General features: G+C 41.4%; 1 protein-coding gene across 1 annotated transcript in view; it reads left to right on the top strand.

Annotated features, from left to right (window-relative positions):
* The window catches only part of LOC140517108 (heparan-alpha-glucosaminide N-acetyltransferase-like), a 125,204-nt gene extending 108,057 nt beyond the window's left edge, over nucleotides 1-17,147 (top strand). Inside the window, exons 7-9 of the mRNA XM_072628018.1 lie at nucleotides 5,069-5,139; nucleotides 11,819-11,931; nucleotides 14,987-17,147. Of these exons, the coding sequence (XP_072484119.1) occupies nucleotides 5,069-5,139; nucleotides 11,819-11,931; nucleotides 14,987-15,168 (366 nt within the window). The 3' untranslated portion in view covers nucleotides 15,169-17,147. The remainder of the gene's footprint in view (nucleotides 1-5,068; nucleotides 5,140-11,818; nucleotides 11,932-14,986) is intronic.
* Nucleotides 17,148-19,162: the final 2,015 nt, after the last annotated feature.

Here is a 19,162-nt window from a genome sequence, read left to right as displayed (position 1 = left end):
TGGGATGAGTCATTATAATATTATATATTTGTTCAGGGCTCTATGATTTATACAGAATTGCCCAGGGTCTCAGAGTTAGACAAGTCTATAAAGCATCTAGGTCAACCTAAACTTGAACGAGAATCTCCTCTACAGGTTGTCCTGTTGGGAGTCAAGGTGAAGAGAGATGATAGAGAGGGACTTCAAAGGGCAGTGTTAGCAAAGTAATTAAATGGCAGGAAAGAGAATTTAAAAGCACTGAAGAATTGTTCCAATTTCCCATTTTTTTTGCTAGAGGGAGTCTGCCCTACCAAACACAGAAGAGTGGTTAATTCTTCATTGCCCTATCCCTAGATATACACTTTTTTTGTCTCCATCATTCCTGGCTATCCAGGTCTTTACAAGAAAACAATATTATCATTCCTTTTCTCCCATGGTAAAGGTTTTAAAAAAATTCACAGAATTAGATTTTCAAGAGTTAACATTCCAGTGGTCCCCATTGTCCCTTACTGTTGGCCAACATGAAAAAGCCCACTCTATCCAGCACTTATTAAATACCTACTATGTTCAAAGTACTTCTAGGCTTGGAAAATAAAGACAAATAAAATTAAAATAATAAAATAAATAAATAAGACCTTGGAAAATAAAGACAGTCCCTGACCTCAAGGAGACTACATTCTGTGGAGGTGGGTGGAGATACAACAAGCAAGATAAGTAAATATAAAGTAACTTGAGGAGATATAACTTCATGTATTACTAGGGCAATCAGGAAAGGCCTTTCTTACTTAAAGGAAGCATTCCAAGAGATCTAGTTGAAGATATAATACACTGCAGGAACTGAGGGACAGTGTGCAAAAGGAGAGATGGAAGATGAAATGCCAGTTTGGGGAACAGCAGAGAAGTCAAATCAAGTGGAATATAGAATGTGTGAAAGGGAGCAATGTGAATCAACCCTGGAAAGGTCAGCTGGAGCCACACCATGAAGGGCTTGAAATGATAATGGGAGTTGTATTGTATCCTACAGGCAATACAGAACCACTGAAAGCTTCTGAGTAAGGGAATGACGTGGTCAGACTGCTTTCAGGAGGTTATTTCAGCAGCTGTGAGGAAGATGCATTGGGGAAGGGAAAGAGTGGAAGAAGGGAGTCCAATTAGGAGGGATTGCAGTAGTCCATGTAAGGGGTGAATAGGGGCTGGATAAGGGTCATGGCCAGTGTTCTTACAAGCAGTTGTTTCTGTTTAGTCTCTAACTACAAGGTATCTGTGCTCCTTCTTCCCTTCTAGGTGCCTTTTGTTGTTATATTCAAGGTGTATTTGAGGTTGAATTTCAAACTCCAGGCAGTCTTTCATCTACAGCATGAAAGCCTTATATTTCAAGTTGGTATCTGCAGTTTTCAACATGGGCATGTCACACATTCAGGCTGTGACATGCCCAGGCTGTTGGTGCAGCTATCAGCATTTTAGTTTGTATTCAGGGGTGGAGGGAGAAAAGAACAAATACCCTTAGCACGCAGAATCAATGAACAGCCTGGATTTCCTGAAGATGTTCAGCCTTGGCTCACTCTACTCCCCATCCCCCAAATGGGAGGAGAGAGGAAAAAATCATGACTATTGGACAAAGGGACCTGGCCTTCTTTCCACACCCCATTCTTGCTGGAAGTTCTTGTGATGGATGACAGGCTGCTGGCTGGAACCCTTCCACAGAAATCAAAGGTGAAGGGCAGACAGACTTCTCCAAATCTCTTCATAAGTCGAGGTAGTAAAAGCTTTGCACTAACTACATGGAGTAAGCATTCTGTGCCCAGGAGAGGAATAGAAATGCAGCTGCAGTTAGGCCTTGCTGAATCGGCCCTGGTGATTATTCAGTTTCTGTCATTTGGTGTTTGGAAAAGATTGTCTCATAAATCCAGATTTCAAAAGAGCAGAATGAACATGCTGACTTGGAAAGGACCAAGGGAAAAACTCAAGAGACTGGAGTTTGGAGGAAAAGGCAACACGTGTTGCCTCAACTGCTGGCTTGGGCGAGAGATCTAAAGGTACAGGGAGATGATGGAAACTGCGAAGCAATCCAGAGTATTGCAAAGGCACAGAGTGGGGAAAAATGAACCCTTACCAGGGGCCATATTTACCCCCAACTCAACAGCTCAGTTTGCACCTTCTTTCCATACCTCAGCTTTTTAACTAATACCAGAAGGTATGTCAGGAACAGAGAGATGGAGCAGGGGGGGATGATATTGACCATTCTACAGATGAAGAGATGGAGACTCCAAGACTTTCCCCAATGATTCTATGAGATGGTTAGTGATCTACTTCTTTCTCTGCTGTGGTAGAAAGAGTCCTGGATTTAGACTCTGAAGATCTAGATTCAAATCCCAACCTTGCTATTTTCCCTTTATGTCATCTTGGAGAAGTCAGTTTTCTTTATGGGCCTTAGTTTTCTTAGCTATAAAGTGATGGAATTGGATTGGGCGGCCTCTAAGGTTCTTTCCAGTTCTAATACCATCATTCTAGGATATGCACACAATGTAATTGAAAAGGGGCCACACCAAGTAACAGTCTGAGTACTAATTCTTTCACATTTACTGTGTAAAGTAGGCAAGTTATTAGATTACTGTGTAAAATGTCACTTTCCTCATCTGTAGGATAAATTCATAGGTGTAAATTCATAGCATAATTAAAAGGGCTTCATGTGAGATTCAAAAGAATGCACTGGATAACTGTTATTAAGGTTGGCTAATTGTTTCATTTGCATGAGCTCATTTGAACTTCAAAACAACCTTGTGAGGTAGTCAGCACAACCATTATTATTTCCATTTTGAAGTAAAGAAAATAGAGGTTAAATGACTTTTTCATGGTCACATAGCTTACTAAGTATCGAGATAGAATTGGAACCCGCATCTCAACAGAATTCAAATCTTCCTTTCACTCTGTTTCAGTCTTCATTCTTCTGCTACCCACAAGGACTTTCTACTACCCACAAAAAGGGAAAAAATATTGTACAAATTTGACTATTACTATTATTAGAAATTTTAGCATATATCGATGTTACATTCAAACACTAAAATCCTTCGGGAAAGAACTGGAGAACTGGGGTACCATATCAACACATCGATTTAGTTTTTGAATTAGGAACAAACCTAAGTCAATCCATTCATCTTAAGCAAGGCAGGAAGCATCAAGTGTGGCCTGCTAAATGACATGGAAATATCAGCAACAGATTTGTGGTTTACAACTAGGTGCATGATGTCCCTGTAGAATCGAAAGATCATAAAATCACAACTTTAGGGGTAGATTTACAGCTGGAAGGGACTTCTGGTGTTTAGTCCAACCCCTTTATTTTACACATTAGCAAACTGAGACGTGGAAAGGTTAAGTGATTGCCCAAGGTCACACAGGTAATAACTGAGAACAAACTATATTCTTAGAGTACTGTGTCCCTAGGTTAAAAAAGGGATTCTGTGGGGACAAAAATCCATCCTAGTAATATTTTCTTCTTCTAAAATGTTAAATCTGAAATTACAAGTGTGCCATCATTGTTTATTATATATAGCAGTTATTTTTGCTATAAAAACCAATCAAAAGCCAATCAAAGCTAGGGGAAGTCATAGGTTACTAGGGGGGAGCCAATCAAGGATGTAATAACTTTACTTGTAATCTGATCATCAGAGTTTCTGATCTCTCAATGCCCAGACTCCTTGACCCTCATAGCCCCTTAAAAAAGGAAAATGGTTCAGAAAAAAAATGTTCTTTGGGTTGTAGAGAGTTTTCCATCTTTCTTGCTAGACAGGCAAAGTTTCTACAAGAGTTAGATTCACTTATTTATATAAGAAATATTTACTCTCTTGGTCTTGATTCATCTAAGTCATTAAAGGATATTTGTAGTACTCTACTTACCCCAACTTTCCTGTACTATACAAAAAAGTCCCATCTCTGCCATGTGTTAGGGATGCCCCTTCGTTGGAGAGAAGGAGTAGGTTCTAGGGTGCTACCTTGTGGAAAAACACCATTACCTATTATACTCATTTCCAAAACTTTGATATAGGATTTTCTGAGCCTTGTAACTAGTTGAGGAGGCATAGAGGTTCACTACTACTACTAAAGGTTCACTAACAAGAGTTTTGTTAAAGATCTCATCTGTGGGGTTCTTTGAATCCAATTATCTATGGGTTTGGGGGTAAAAGCAAAAGAGCATAATAAGGGTTTAGTTTTCTTATTTGAGTTTCTACGTATGAATACTAACTTATGGGCAGGGGAGGAGGATAGACATAAACTTCCAAATATACAAGAATTCCAACATGAAGATATACGGCCTCAATGATTAATACAGCAGAATCTAAATGTGTGTATACATGGGTATACACAATGACAATTCCTTTCCATCTCCCAAGGAAGGTTAGCCCTTGTAGTTACAAAATTCTAAGATGTACATATAACCTAATACCTATCATAAAGAGGATTATAGGACAAATATAGGGATAGGCCTGGACACTAACAAATGAATGGAGAGTCTTTAATGGGCCCTACCATAGAGGGATAGATTATATAATCCTAGAAGTCTCTTCTAATTCTAAGATTCTTTGAATTTCCATAATTTAGAGCAGCCTGAATATTCCTTAAATTTCAGGACCCTCACCTCTGTAAAATGACTCAGTTCTCCACTTTGGCAACTCAGTTCATTTGAAAGTCTTCATACTGAGTGTACTTAAAGAGAAAAAAGAACAAGTAACTCTAAGAAGATCAGAATCACCTATAATGAAACGCTAAAATCAAAAGGATAAGTATTTGGAAACCTCTATCTTTCTATCGTCAGCTTCCTCTTTGGAGGATGTCCTTTGTGACATGCAGTGACTTTCCCAGAACCACACTGTCTAATCCAAGTTGACCCCTGATTTAGACTACATCTCTGCTTACATTCTTGTTAAGCAAAGCACCTCTTAATTCGACAATCAATGAAAACACTTAAGAGTCCAGCATGGACATCTGTCACCTTCTCCACAGCCTAACTCCACCGCAATTTCCATGATTCCTGTAGTAGACCTTTGCTTCTATAAAGCCAGCTATTGACCTCTTCTTCTTTTGGATCTCTCAGGGGATTATCTCGGCTATCCTAACTCTGGGCACACAGAATGAAGGATTTATTCCAGTCAATAAAAACCTCTGGTAAGTGCTTTTGAATCTATCCAGTGACATCATTTGAGAAGAGGGACTGCCATAACTTTTAGGCAAAGAAAAAATGTGTAACATGTTACCTAACTGGATCATTTACTTCCCCCATAAACTAGATATCCATTTTCTGTCCTACCTCCTTGCATTTGTACATATCCTCATCCATGCCTGGAATATCCTTTTCATTCCTGCCTCTGGCTCTTCAACTTGCTTTAAGGCAAAACTCAGAGGCCATTTCCTCCCTGGCACATTTCCTTGTATTTACTTGGTTAAGTACATTTTGCCCTCTCCCCATTCCATTTGAAGTTTTTGTCTCTCTCTCTCCCTCCAGTGGCTAACACCCTGTTTTTTTATACTCCCATCCAAGGGATTCATTCTTTAATTTCATCAAGTTAGTAACCAGGGTCTGCTGATCAACAAACAAAACATTTGTTTGAATTTGTTGAAATCCAGTGCTCTTTCCACCACAACACACTCCCCTGGCTCTGAGTTCAGTACTCCCTCCATCATGTCCTACATGGTGCCATTTTCCTGGTCTCTCAGCTGCTAGAAAAGATTTGGGGGTGGGGGAGGAATTTATTAGGCTGACCTCTTGCTCAAGAATTAGGTAAAAGTCCTATTCCTAACTCTGCACTATACCTGCAGGCAAACTGAACAATCTCTCTGGGTCTCAGTTGCTTTATCTATAAAATGGGGATAATAATACTTGCCTGATCCATTTCACGGGGGTATTCTTTGTATCCATGAAAGTAGTTTGCAAATTACATAGCACTGGGCAAGTGCTGGGGACTCTTATGAGATACATGTTCATTCCTCAGAGATTCAAATTTTGGAGACTCCCATCAGTTCCTACTCTAATTGAGAAAAAGAGCTCATAATTTTCAATAACCATGTTTCACGGGTAGCATCTTTTCACATTCAGGGCCTTGCTACTGTAATCAGGTTTTCCTTGAGGTTCTACTAAATGCTTCACATGTAATTAAATGTCTAGGGATCAAGCTCCCTTTTTAACAGCCACACGAAAAATTAACCTCTTTCCCAGCGTCACTCTGCATTGCCTCTGAGTGATAACTAAAAGTAAGACTTTCACAAAGACCTTTCTTCTAAAGTCAGATATGTCACTCCATCCATCTCCACATCATCCCAGTCCTGCTCTAGTCTATGCAGATTCTCCGTACCATACCACAACCTTTTGGACAAGGCTAGAGTTCTCACTATTTCAATCTATTTTCTCTCTTCTGCCCAAAGCAAGGGAAAAAATCACAGTTCTCATTTAGGTTGTCCCACCATCCCTTGGCATAATATTGTTGTGTGAGCTTTAAAAAACTGGTCACAGCTTTCAGTGGCCTTATAGTAGGACAGATCAGTATGTGAGTTCTCTCAGTCTGCAGCAGAGACTCACCTGTGCTGGTGAAAGTCTTTCTAGGAGAGCTGAGACATTAACTGATCACCACATCTTAGAGAAAAGTGGGAAAGGGGGGCAGAGTCAGGCAAGAAATAAGAAGCAAATGAGGAGTCCTCTTAGGAGCAACAGAGAGGAAGAAGGTGTTAATGCATACTGACAAGAAACCACTAGGGCCATTTGCTCTATTCAGATATTTTGGCAGCTGGAGAGAGAGCAGGGGTAAGTGTTGTAATGAAATATGTTCAGGCCCTGACATGACCTTAAGCTGTGATGTAGTTCCATCCTCCCTGCCAGGACCCTTCTGACAAGTCCACAAGTCCCTCTGTTCCTGAGGCATGTGGGTGGGGAAATGACCTCCCTTCACTGTTCTCTACCACCTTCCAAAATGAAGTGGACCCCAGATAGGGAAAGGGAGGGAGAATTACCTTCACTTGGATTTCAGACTGAGAGAGGCCCCATTCCCCTTCCCAGAAAGTACATTTACTCTCCTTTATCTAGGGACCAAGTTGTTAAAATAGTCTAACATCTGGGGGATGGGGGTGGGAGAGGGTAGGAAGCAGAGAGGATCCGAGGTCCTTAAATGGCTGAGATTCTGAAGTTTGACATTGTCCATGAGAGAGGGAGAAACTCAAAGGAGATGGAACAAGAGAGCCTCTAATTATTTCACTCCCTATTTTGCTCCCAGAAAAGTTCCAGGCTCAGAATGAAGCTAGTTCCCATAGCATTTCCAAGCTGGGCAAACTGGGGACTCTTATAGGGTAAATGATCATTCCCAAGGACTCAAACTCCAGAGACTCCCATCAGTTCCTCCCAAATGAGAAAAAATATCATGTTTTCAGTAACCATGTTTAGTATGGTATAATAGTACCTGCTGGAGGTCAGAATATCTTGAATTTGGTCTTGGCTCTGTTACTAACCAACTGCATGACCTTCACATATTTGAGCCTCAGTCTCCTCATCTATTGAAATGAGGATAATAATCTATTTTACACAGGGTACTGTGAAAGTCAGATGGGATGATAGATGTCAAAACACTTTGGGAATTGCAAAAGCTCTATATGTGTCCTCACTCACACTAAACATATGCCTATATAAATGCACAATCTTTAGGTGAATGAGTGTGGCCTACATTTAGTAATCCCTAAGCCCCTGTTAGTAAAATATTGGTCATTCCCCAGGACAGCAGGAAGCCAATTACATCATAGGAAATCATGGTGCTAGACACACATAATCATGACCATTCCCAGCTGAGAATGTGTAGCTAGAACAGAACATGTGGACACAGATCAGAGCCAAGGCTGCCTGCTGCAGAGGTCCTCATGAAATGACATGCACTCATGCTGGAGAGGAGCCAGGTTATTGCTTAAAGGCTACAAAGTACTGCCAACCTCATCAAAGAAAGTACATTTCCCACATCCAAGGCCAGACTCAAGCCCAACAGGTAGATCTTTTTTTTTCCCCTGCTGTGGTTTCAGACCATATCTTTAGAACTCTCAAATCCTTTTTCCTGTTGTGCTTCAGGTACTTAGAGGCTGATTCCCATAAGGATCCTGGGATCCACCATTCATGCAATCATTCATTCATTCAATCAATCAATCATTCATTCATTCTGCATCTATTATGTGTCAAGCAGTGTCAGGTACCATCCCTGAACATAGCTTGGATGCTATCTCCTAGAAGAGATCTTTCTTGATTTCATCTACCAGGTACCATCCCTGAACATAGCTTGGATGCTATCTCCTAGAAGAGATCTTTCTTGATTTCATCTACCAGGTACCATCCCTGAACATAGCTTGGATGCTATCTCCTAGAAGAGATCTTTCTTGATTTCATCTACCAGGTACCATCCCTGAACATAGCTTGGATGCTATCTCCTAGAAGAGATCTTTCTTGGTTTCATCTACCAGGTACCATCCCTGACCATAGCTTGGATGCTATCTCCTAGAAGAGATCTTTCTTGGTTTCATCTACCAGGTACCATCCCTGAACATAGCTTGGATGCTATCTCCTAGAAGAGATCTTTCTTGATTTCATCTACCAGGTACCATCCCTGAACATAGCTTGGATGCTATCTCCTAGAAGAGACCTTTCTTGATTTCATCTACCAGGTACCATCCCTGAACATAGCTTGGATGCTATCTCCTAGAAGAGACCTTTCTTGATTTCATCTACCAGGTACCATCCCTGAACATAGCTTGGATGCTATCTCCTAGAAGAGACCTTTCTTGATTTCATCTACCAGGTACCATCCCTGAACATAGCTTGGATGCTATCTCCTAGAAGAGACCTTTCTTGATTTCATCTACCAGGTACCATCCCTGAACATAGCTTGGATGCTATCTCCTAGAAGAGACCTTTCTTGATTTCATCTACCAGGTACCATCCCTGAACATAGCTTGGATGCTATCTCCTAGAAGAGACCTTTCTTGATTTCATCTACCAGGTACCATCCCTGAACATAGCTTGGATGCTATCTCCTAGAAGAGACCTTTCTTGATTTCATCTACCAGGTACCATCCCTGAACATAGCTTGGATGCTATCTCCTAGAAGAGACCTTTCTTGATTTCATCTACCAGGTACCATCCCTGAACATAGCTTGGATGCTATCTCCTAGAAGAGACCTTTCTTGATTTCATCTACCAGGTACCATCCCTGAACATAGCTTGGATGCTATCTCCTAGAAGAGACCTTTCTTGATTTCATCTACCAGGTACCATCCCTGAACATAGCTTGGATGCTATCTCCTGGAAGAGACCTTTCTTGATTTCATCTACCAGGTACCATCCCTGAACATAGCTTGGATGCTATCTCCTGGAAGAGACCTTTCTTGATTTCATCTACCAGGTACCATCCCTGAACATAGCTTGGATGCTATCTCCTGGAAGAGACCTTTCTTGATTTCATCTACCAGGTACCATCCCTGAACATAGCTTGGATGCTATCTCCTAGAAGAGACCTTTCTTGATTTCATCTACCAGGTACCATCCCTGAACATAGCTTGGATGCTATCTCCTAGAAGAGACCTTTCTTGATTTCATCTACCAGGTACCATCCCTGAACATAGCTTGGATGCTATCTCCTAGAAGAGACCTTTCTTGATTTCATCTACCAGGTACCATCCCTGAACATAGCTTGGATGCTATCTCCTAGAAGAGACCTTTCTTGATTTCATCTACCAGGTACCATCCCTGAACATAGCTTGGATGCTATCTCCTAGAAGAGACCTTTCTTGATTTCATCTACCAGGTACCATCCCTGAACATAGCTTGGATGCTATCTCCTAGAAGAGACCTTTCTTGATTTCATCTACCAGGTACCATCCCTGAACATAGCTTGGATGCTATCTCCTAGAAGAGACCTTTCTTGATTTCATCTACCAGGTACCATCCCTGAACATAGCTTGGATGCTATCTCCTAGAAGAGACCTTTCTTGATTTCATCTACCAGGTACCATCCCTGAACATAGCTTGGATGCTATCTCCTAGAAGAGACCTTTCTTGATTTCATCTACCAGGTACCATCCCTGAACATAGCTTGGATGCTATCTCCTGGAAGAGACCTTTCTTGATTTCATCTACCAGGTACCATCCCTGAACATAGCTTGGATGCTATCTCCTGGAAGAGACCTTTCTTGATTTCATCTACCAGGTACCATCCCTGAACATAGCTTGGATGCTATCTCCTGGAAGAGACCTTTCTTGATTTCATCTACCAGGTACCATCCCTGAACATAGCTTGGATGCTATCTCCTGGAAGAGACCTTTCTTGATTTCATCTACCAGGTACCATCCCTGAACATAGCTTGGATGCTATCTCCTGGAAGAGACCTTTCTTGATTTCATCTACCAGGTACCATCCCTGAACATAGCTTGGATGCTATCTCCTGGAAGAGACCTTTCTTGATTTCATCTACCAGGTACCATCCCTGAACATAGCTTGGATGCTATCTCCTAGAAGAGATCTTTCTTGATTTCATCTACCAGGTACCATCCCTGAACATAGCTTGGATGCTATCTCCTAGAAGAGACCTTTCTTGATTTCATCTACCAGGTACCATCCCTGAACATAGCTTGGATGCTATCTCCTAGAAGAGACCTTTCTTGATTTCATCTACCAGGTACCATCCCTGAACATAGCTTGGATGCTATCTCCTGGAAGAGACCTTTCTTGATTTCATCTACCAGGTACCATCCCTGAACATAGCTTGGATGCTATCTCCTAGAAGAGACCTTTCTTGATTTCATCTACCAGGTACCATCCCTGAACATTGCTTGGATGCTATCTCCTAGAAGAGGCCTTTCTTGATTTCATCTACCAGGTACCATCCCTGAACATAGCTTGGATGCTATCTCCTAGAAGAGACCTTTCTTGATTTCATCTACCAGGTACCATCCCTGAACATAGCTTGGATGCTATCTCCTAGAAGAGATCTTTCTTGATTTCATCTACCAGGTACCATCCCTGAACATAGCTTGGATGCTATCTCCTAGAAGAGATCTTTCTTGATTTCATCTAGGTCTTGAAACAATTTTGGATAATTTGTATGCACTTTGCATTTCCAAACTTGTGTATATATTGTACTTTTCTAATAGGATGCTCACTTCTAGAGGGCAGGGACTATTTTGTTTTTGTCTTCTTTTTATCCCAGTGCCTACAACGACATCTTGAAAATAGTGAACTAATTAGTCTCCTAGCCAGAAAACAGCAGACTATTAATTGATGCTTGTAAATTGAATTAAATTGAGTTGAATCCCTGTCCTCAAGGAGTGTGTAACTATTAATGAAATCAAAAAAGAGGCACAGATAGCTATGGTGAAAAGCATAGGTTTAAAGAAAATGTTTTGAGAGTTAAGAGGAGAGAGAGATCATATTGAGATGGGGATGGAGACAGGCAGAAGTATCAAATTATGCTTCATGGAGGAAGTGGGGTTTTTTTACATAGACCTTGAAGGATAGGTCAGATTTCAATAAACCAAGATGGATGAGGGGGAAAGTGGATTCCAGGTGGACAGATATAAGTAAAGGGCTATATTTGGGACAATGATTGGTGTAGGGCATATAAGAAAAGGAAAAAAAGAAGATGGGAAGCCTGCTTTCAGCTCATGGTCTAGTTGGAAGAAATAAAACTAACTCATCTGGAACAATCCAGTCCACACCTGATTGATACACAATTGAGTCATTGGGTGTAGGTAATTTCACATTTAAAGTGCTACATGCCTGCCCAGGTGGTATCCAGTTCTGACATCTATATTTCCTAATCCCACCAGGTCTCTGTCCTTTGTCACAACCACCAGCTGCTTCTCCTTCATCCTGCTGAGCCTGCTGTATTGCATCATTGATGTGAAGGGATGGTGGAGTGGCTGTCCTTTTATTTACCCAGGTGATTTGCAAAGTGGAAAGCGTTGGCACATGGGAACCTTCCTCTAGGTTGTTTGTAGAAATGGGGGAATTTTCCTTTCGGACCTATTATCCCACAACTTCCAGTTCATGCATAAAAAAATTGCTCTGTCTCATGTCCAAGTTCCCCTTAGATGGAATAACTGATCTGCCTGTAGGAAGAGAAGGATAAAATCCAAGAGAATGGGTCAAACTTATAACCATTTGGACCAAAGGTGATATTAATTTGGGAGATTTTGAAGAGGTGATTTATCAAACACATGTAACCTGGGACTTTCTAACCTGTCTTCAGGTGAGAATTAAAATCTGATGGGTAGTAATAGCTCTCTATCTTCTGGAATGTTTGAGGAATATAAAAACTAAAGAAAACAAAGAGGGAGAATTTGTATTTTCCAGTCCTGGTGGACAGAGGACATATTATATATGAAGTTGATAAGATTGCATCCTTGCTGGTGATTAACAACCAAACAAATAGTGATTGAATAGCTACTGTGCACTCAGTACTGTGCTATATACTACAGGGAAGGAAGGGAGGGTACAAAAACGTTTGCCATGATTCTTACTTACAAGATCTTTATGATTTAATGGGGAGTAGGAGGGAACCAATTCAATTCAATAAGTATTTACTGCATGCTAATTATATACCAGGCACAGTATTAGACACTAGAGATACCAAGATGAAAATAAAACAGTTCCTACCCTCAATGAACTTACATTCCACCACTGAAATTGTGCTTTGTCCTTCCTTCTCAAAGAGGATCATAACATCAGGGAGGTGATGATATGACTTGCAGTTGACTTTGATTTGAGTGAGGGAGGGCTGTGCAAGGTCACCAACCTCTCTTTCTCCACCAAAGCCATCTGGGTCCAATGGCCAGATATTCATCAGGATGCCTGAAGATGACCCAGGATGCAGTGTGAGATCTTGGTCCTTTTAAGCTAAGGTCTTTTTAAGTGCTCACTTTGAGTGAGGCAATGCCCATTTCAGTGAATAGGACTCTTTAAGAAGTGAGTCAAAGGATGGCCCCCTTAGTAAAAAAAAAATAATAATAATACTAAAATAAAACAGGGAAGGAAGACCCTCAAGGTTGTTAGTCAAAAAAGAAACAGTTACTATTGACATTCACTCTGAGCCAGGAGGGCCCAAGAAATAACCGTTAAGTGGTACTTGGGCAGGGACCTATTGTCCAATCCCTGAGATCTAGAGTAAAGTAGGTTTAAAGCTTGATCTTTGAGAAAGAAATCTATCCAGTTAACCCCAAATTAACTAGGTAACTTTCAGCCATCAAAAATTTCCCTTCCTTTAGGCAGAATACCAGAAGAAGAGAGAAGGGAAGGGGAAGAAAGGGGAGGAGAAGAGAAGTGGTGGTGGAGGGGAGTGGTGGATAGGGGAAAGTTGAGTTGCCCAATTGGAACTGGGTCCCAGTTGGTGAACAAAATATAAAGTACAGTTTAATGGTGAAAGATGCACCCTCCATGGAAGTCTTCCTCTGATGCCTCTTTATATATGACCCTGAATTTCCAAAAACTGGAAGTTCTTTTAGATTCTACCAAACTGGGAAAGTTTTGAGCATGGATCCAATTATGGATTCTGTGTGTGTCATTCTAGGACAAGTCCAGCTAAATTTTTAGCAGATCATCACCAGGTTAACCAGAAGGTTATTTAGCCACAAGAAGTAATAAAGAACATTTACTAAATAAGAATGATCATAAATTATTGTCAAGGAGAAAGCAATCACACAGACAAGATTATAGATGCATCAAAATATAAAATATCTGATGTATCATCCTATGTTATCGCTGAGGGTTGGAGAAGTCAGGGAAAGCCTCACAAATGAGCTGGACTTCTAAGAATGGTGAGTTTCCTTAACCAAGAATCCAGCCTCAGAAAAGAGTATGGGTGAGAAGAAGCAGGCGTGTGTCAGGCTACTTCATTGGGCATACCCAGACTATTCTAGGGCAAAAAAGAAATAGGCACCTGAGGAGTTAGTAAAAGAAGTCAGTGTGGGATTACAGAAACAGTGTCAAATTTGTAGCCAGAGAATCTGTGTTCACAAAGTACCAGCTGCCACTTATTACCTAGACAAGTTTTTCCTTCTTTTACCCTCACCCTCAGGTTTCTCACATGTAAAATAAGATGGTTAGAGTAGATGACCTTCTAAAAATCTCTTCCAGTCGTGATGATGGGATTGTGGATCTAGAGTTAGAAGGGATCTCAGAGGGCATCTATTTCAACCTCTTAATTTTCCAGGTTATATGTATATGTACATGTATTCGTTCCTATGAATTTGACTGGACTGCATTAGATTGGATTATAATAGGAATTCACAGTCCTTGTGAATTAGACATGGGACTCTATCCTGGCCATTACTTCTAGAGGTTCATAAGTAAGACTATTTCCAAGTACATTTTTACTGCAGCAGAGAAAAACAGTGCCCTGCCCCGCCTCCTTCCCCCTCCCCTTTGAACTCCTGGCTTTTCCTGATGTGAACAAGAAAGCTAGAATAGGGAAGACACAAGATAATCAACCACATGTGTTGTAGAAAACGCCAAGATGAGGAATCTTGGCCAGTCTTGAAAGTAGCCTAATAACTAACCTTCTGATTGCTGCTTTGGTACCTGCTATGGCTGAGTAGCCCCATTGGGAAAGCTCACCTCTTTGGGAAGTTGGTTTCTTTGCTTTCCCATCAAGATGAGCACTTGAGGTCTTTTCTGTCTCATACCATTACATCAGCCCTACAAATAGCCCAAAGAATTCTTTTGACTCTGTTTTAAAAATTAGAAAATAATCAAACCTCAACTCTTTCGTGTCTTGCCCCTACTTTTTTCAGATCCTAGAAATCCTATAGAGGCCAAATTCCATTTAGGCTCTAGGAGGCTCTTCCTCTAGTGGCCCTCCTCCCTGGCCTGTGGATGGGTAGAGACAACAATCAGTGCTAAAGTTCTTGTCACCTGGGGATTCTGCGCCTTTGGAAAGGGAGTGGTGGAGGAACTCGATGATAAATTAAAGCCCTGGTCTCTTTACCTTCTTGTTGCAGGAATGAACTCCATCTTGGTTTATGTTGGACACTCTCTCCTGGCTGGCTACTTCCCTTTCAGCTGGGAGATGAAGTCACCTACTTCTCATGCTGAGCCCCTGGCCCAGGACTTGCTGGGCACAGCAATCTGGATCTTTATTGCCTTCCTGCTATTTAGAAAGAATGTATTCCTTAAGATCTGATGCCCAAGGGCCAGCCCTGAGGGCACAGGGTTCTGTGGGTGAGCATCGCTTGACTGGGGAAAAGCAGTTTTGGAGGCCATGGGGAAGGTGATTTTGGAAAGGACAAGTAAGAATTTGGCTGAGCCTTTGGCTCACACTCCAAGTGCCTTAAATTCAATTGAGTTATCTGTGTGGAGAAGAGCTGTCATTTCTGCACTCCTCATTCCAGGAAAAAGTGTCTTGTGGGCATGGAGCCAGTCTGCTCTCTGCTCCTACTTTTGAAAGGAACAGATGACTTCAATGTACAGAGGACTCAGCTCTGGCAATACTGAGCCTGTAGGAACCTGGGACCATATCACCCTCTTATCTACTCCCTCCTTCCTCTATACCCCATTCCCTTTAGCAAAGAGCCCCTAGTAACATGCTCCCCAAAGCAAAACTGAGACATCCCAGATACCTGTCTCCACAAGGAGTATTGGAACCAAATCAGGCCTTGGGTGAATTATTTCTGGCTTTAGGAATAAGGCCAAAAGCTTCCATTAAGAGTGGTAAGGAAAGGATCGGAGACCTAGAACCTCATCAAGTCCAGTCTTCTCATTTTTTCTGTTGTGGAAACTGACGCTCAGAGACAGTAGGGGATTTGCACAAACTCATGTAGGTAGCAAATGACAGAGCCAGTTTCCAAACCTAGGTCCTCTGACCCCAGATAACAGAGTTCTTCCCACAGTGCCAAAGGTTTGTACATCGGAGCCTTTTCTTTTCCTCTGTGTATCAACCAAGGTCAGTTCCCAGCTACTTCTCTCCCTGTCCTTTTCACGGAGATACTGAGTCCAAGAACGCAAAATATTTTCTTGGATGATTTAGGTGTAATTTCAACCCTTCTGGAGCCCTGTCCTATTGCTGCTGGTACTTAGGACGGTGTCAAGGACTCCCCTATGATTCTTGTCATCAAGATCAACCAGTTAACATTAACTGACCTTTTCATTCAATGTATAGACTTGAGCCCCATGCCTGTTTAGATCTCTTTCCCCTGCCATTAAAGGAATTTACTTAGGGAGGCAGTACGGTATGGTAGACAGATCACTGGGATCAAAGTCAGAAAGCCAATTTTACTTCTAGTTTTACCCTTAGATGAGTTGTGTGACCTTTGGCAAACTGAGCCCATAGAATCTAAGTGATTCCCACTACAATATGCCCAACAAGTAGTCATTTAGACTTCCTCCGAAGACCTCTCTGGGTGACAGAGATGGGGTAGACCCATTACTTCCCAAGTCAATCCATTCTACCTCTGGATGGTTCGAATCGTGAGGAAGCTTTTTCTTACATCAAGATGAAATCTACTTCTCTGCTACTCTCCTCTGCTCTCCTATGTCTCTCCCACCATTACTCAAGATCTTTGCTCTCATGCCAAGCAGAACAAGCCTGATCCTCCTCCATAAGACTACTTCAATGTTTGACTGTAGCTGAGAGCTCATTCTCCACCCCATCTTTTCTTCTCCAGACTAAACCGGATCCCCCAACAGATCCATGTTAAGACACTTAACCTTTCTGTTTTATTATTTTTCTCTATAAATTTTTTTTAAAAGTTTGACTATGTGATTTCTAAAGACCCTTCCAGCACTGACATTTTGTAAGACTGATTTGGTCTGAACCAGCCCTGAGAGAAAATATCAGCAAGAAGCACAGGGGATGTGGAGGCTGAAGGGTCAGTCTAGCCCGAAGCTTCATCTTCTAAGGAAGCAGCAGGATGCTGGAGATGAAGACTCTGAGGCAGTGGCCTGAGTTCATCCCTAATTCCCTGTTCAATGTCTTCTACATCAGCCATTTGTCACTTCTGATGTTTGAATAGCTTTTATTGTTTAGTTCTTACAGTTTTCCTGTGGGTCTTGAGTGGATGAAGGGCCATCTCAGGTCTGAAATCCACTTCAGTTAATCATTCACGGGAATGAAAATAGAGCCGTTATTAAAATTCCAATGGCATTTTCACTTCCTGCAGAAAAGTGGATTTCTTTTTATTATTATTGTGACTCATTGTGTCAGCAGTCAGTCTCTGCATGAACTCAGTGCCTATTAATATGAGCGTTCCTCTCGTGAACTACTAGTGCCTGCGTGTACTCGAAGTGGAGATTTGGGGGAGGGGGAGAATGTGTTAGCTACTTATTTACACAGGCATATACATATATTTCACTAATCTCTGTCCAAGTTGAAATATTGACTCTTGGGGTTCATCCATGTGAGTAAAAGTGATTCATTTCATTATGTCGGGGCCAAAGATGCCTTGCGTTATTTAATTAAGGCTTAAGATAAATACGAATTGTAGTCCTTGACCTGAATGCCTCTGTTGCCTGTTGAGTAAGATAAAGTCCTCCTTTTCTCAGACCCAACAGAAATTGTGATATTAGGATTCTCTCTGAGCCTGGAGGGATCTTGAACCATCCCTCAAAGAGTGCCCAATAATTCTATCTTTGTAAAACTAGAAATGAATTTGCCAGATGCTCTGAAACTAGTAGCAGTTCAAACAATCTAGCAAGAACACACACACACACACATACACACACACACAAATAGAGTTCACCAGTGGGTTCTGGTTACTCTGGAATGGAAATAGATCAGTTTATCCTGGAAAAGATGTGCATTCAGTAGGCATCCTTGGAAATAAATAGCAAGAAGATATTCAAGAATCCTTTGGTTAGATACTGGGCTAATGAGGAAAGGTGAAAAAGTGCAGGACATCCTCTTAACTTGACTGCTATCCCTCCTATTTGCAGTACCTTTCTTTTCCTAAAAGGGATCACCAGTCACAGTTTACTTAGAGAGGCAAGATGAGAAAGAGAAAAGAATTTCCAAGACTCTCTGTGGCTGAATGAGCATGCTCAGTACAAATCTTCAAAGGAAATGGGTCTTTCCCATCTGTGGGAAGACTCTCCTCCACTCAGAAAATATTTCTGTTTGTGAAAAGGGGAACCAAGTCCTCACAGGAAGGTGCCATGCCATTGCAAAACCTGATGATACCCAGGCCCCATCACAGAATGGGCAAGAAGAGAGAGTCCATAAGCTTTGGATAAACATCCTGCTTTCTCAGCAGGTTAATCGGATTTTTTAATAAAAGACCATGGAAATGTCAGCAAGTCTGAGCAAACAGAGCTGATCTAGAGCTGCAAACTTTAGCTGAGGAAGAGCAACCTGATTTAAAAAAAATAAAAAAGACAAACCAAAATATCTGTTTCCCTGATTTTTGTCTGTACTACCCTCCAGTAGAGGCCTCTGCCCCGCGTGGGATTTGAGGGTCATAGAATAAAGAAAAAAGCTCCAATGATATTAACACATTAAGAGAAAAGGTACTGCCAAGGACCAAGAACTGACAAGTACTATGATAAAGCAACCAATACAAGGGAATGAAGGATAATCTTGCCTGGAGCAGAGCAGAAGGGGTCTGAGTTGGAAGGAAAGCAAACACAAACTTTTAAGTAAAGATGGATTGGGCTCATAGCAGGGTATCTGCAGATCACCATGATCCAAGGGCTAAGATAAGGAGGAAGACTATTTGCCAGAATACATATTCAGGATTAGGAAGTTTGTGTTAGATCATAGGTTTGGAACTAGAAGGGGCTGGTTTGAAAGGATAGTGATGTTGAAGAAATTGCACCTTTTCTCATAGGATCCTGGAACTAGAACCAAAAGGCATCTCAAAGCCCAAGCCCAGTATTTTTCAGAGGAGAAAAGCCAGAGGGGTTGAGTGACAACTCAAAATTTGTAGCAACATTAGAAATTAGATTTGAATACTGCTCTTCCGACTGCAGATCTACTAATATTTCAACTGTATCACTCCTTGGCATGTAAGGACACATATGTATATATTTAGACAAATGTTTCCTCTCCCTCCCTCTCTGTCTCTGTCTCTGTCTCTCTCTCTCTCTCTCTCTCTCTCTCTCTCTCTCTCTCTCTCTCACACACACACACACACACACACACACACACACACACACACACACAGACACACACGCACTTATCTAAA

The sequence above is a fragment of the Notamacropus eugenii genome, chromosome 1, assembly GCF_028372415.1.
Source record: "Notamacropus eugenii isolate mMacEug1 chromosome 1, mMacEug1.pri_v2, whole genome shotgun sequence".
NCBI lineage: Eukaryota > Metazoa > Chordata > Mammalia > Diprotodontia > Macropodidae > Notamacropus > Notamacropus eugenii.
The sequence above is the reverse complement of the archived record's forward strand: the minus strand, read 5'-3'. Positions and strand labels throughout refer to the sequence as shown.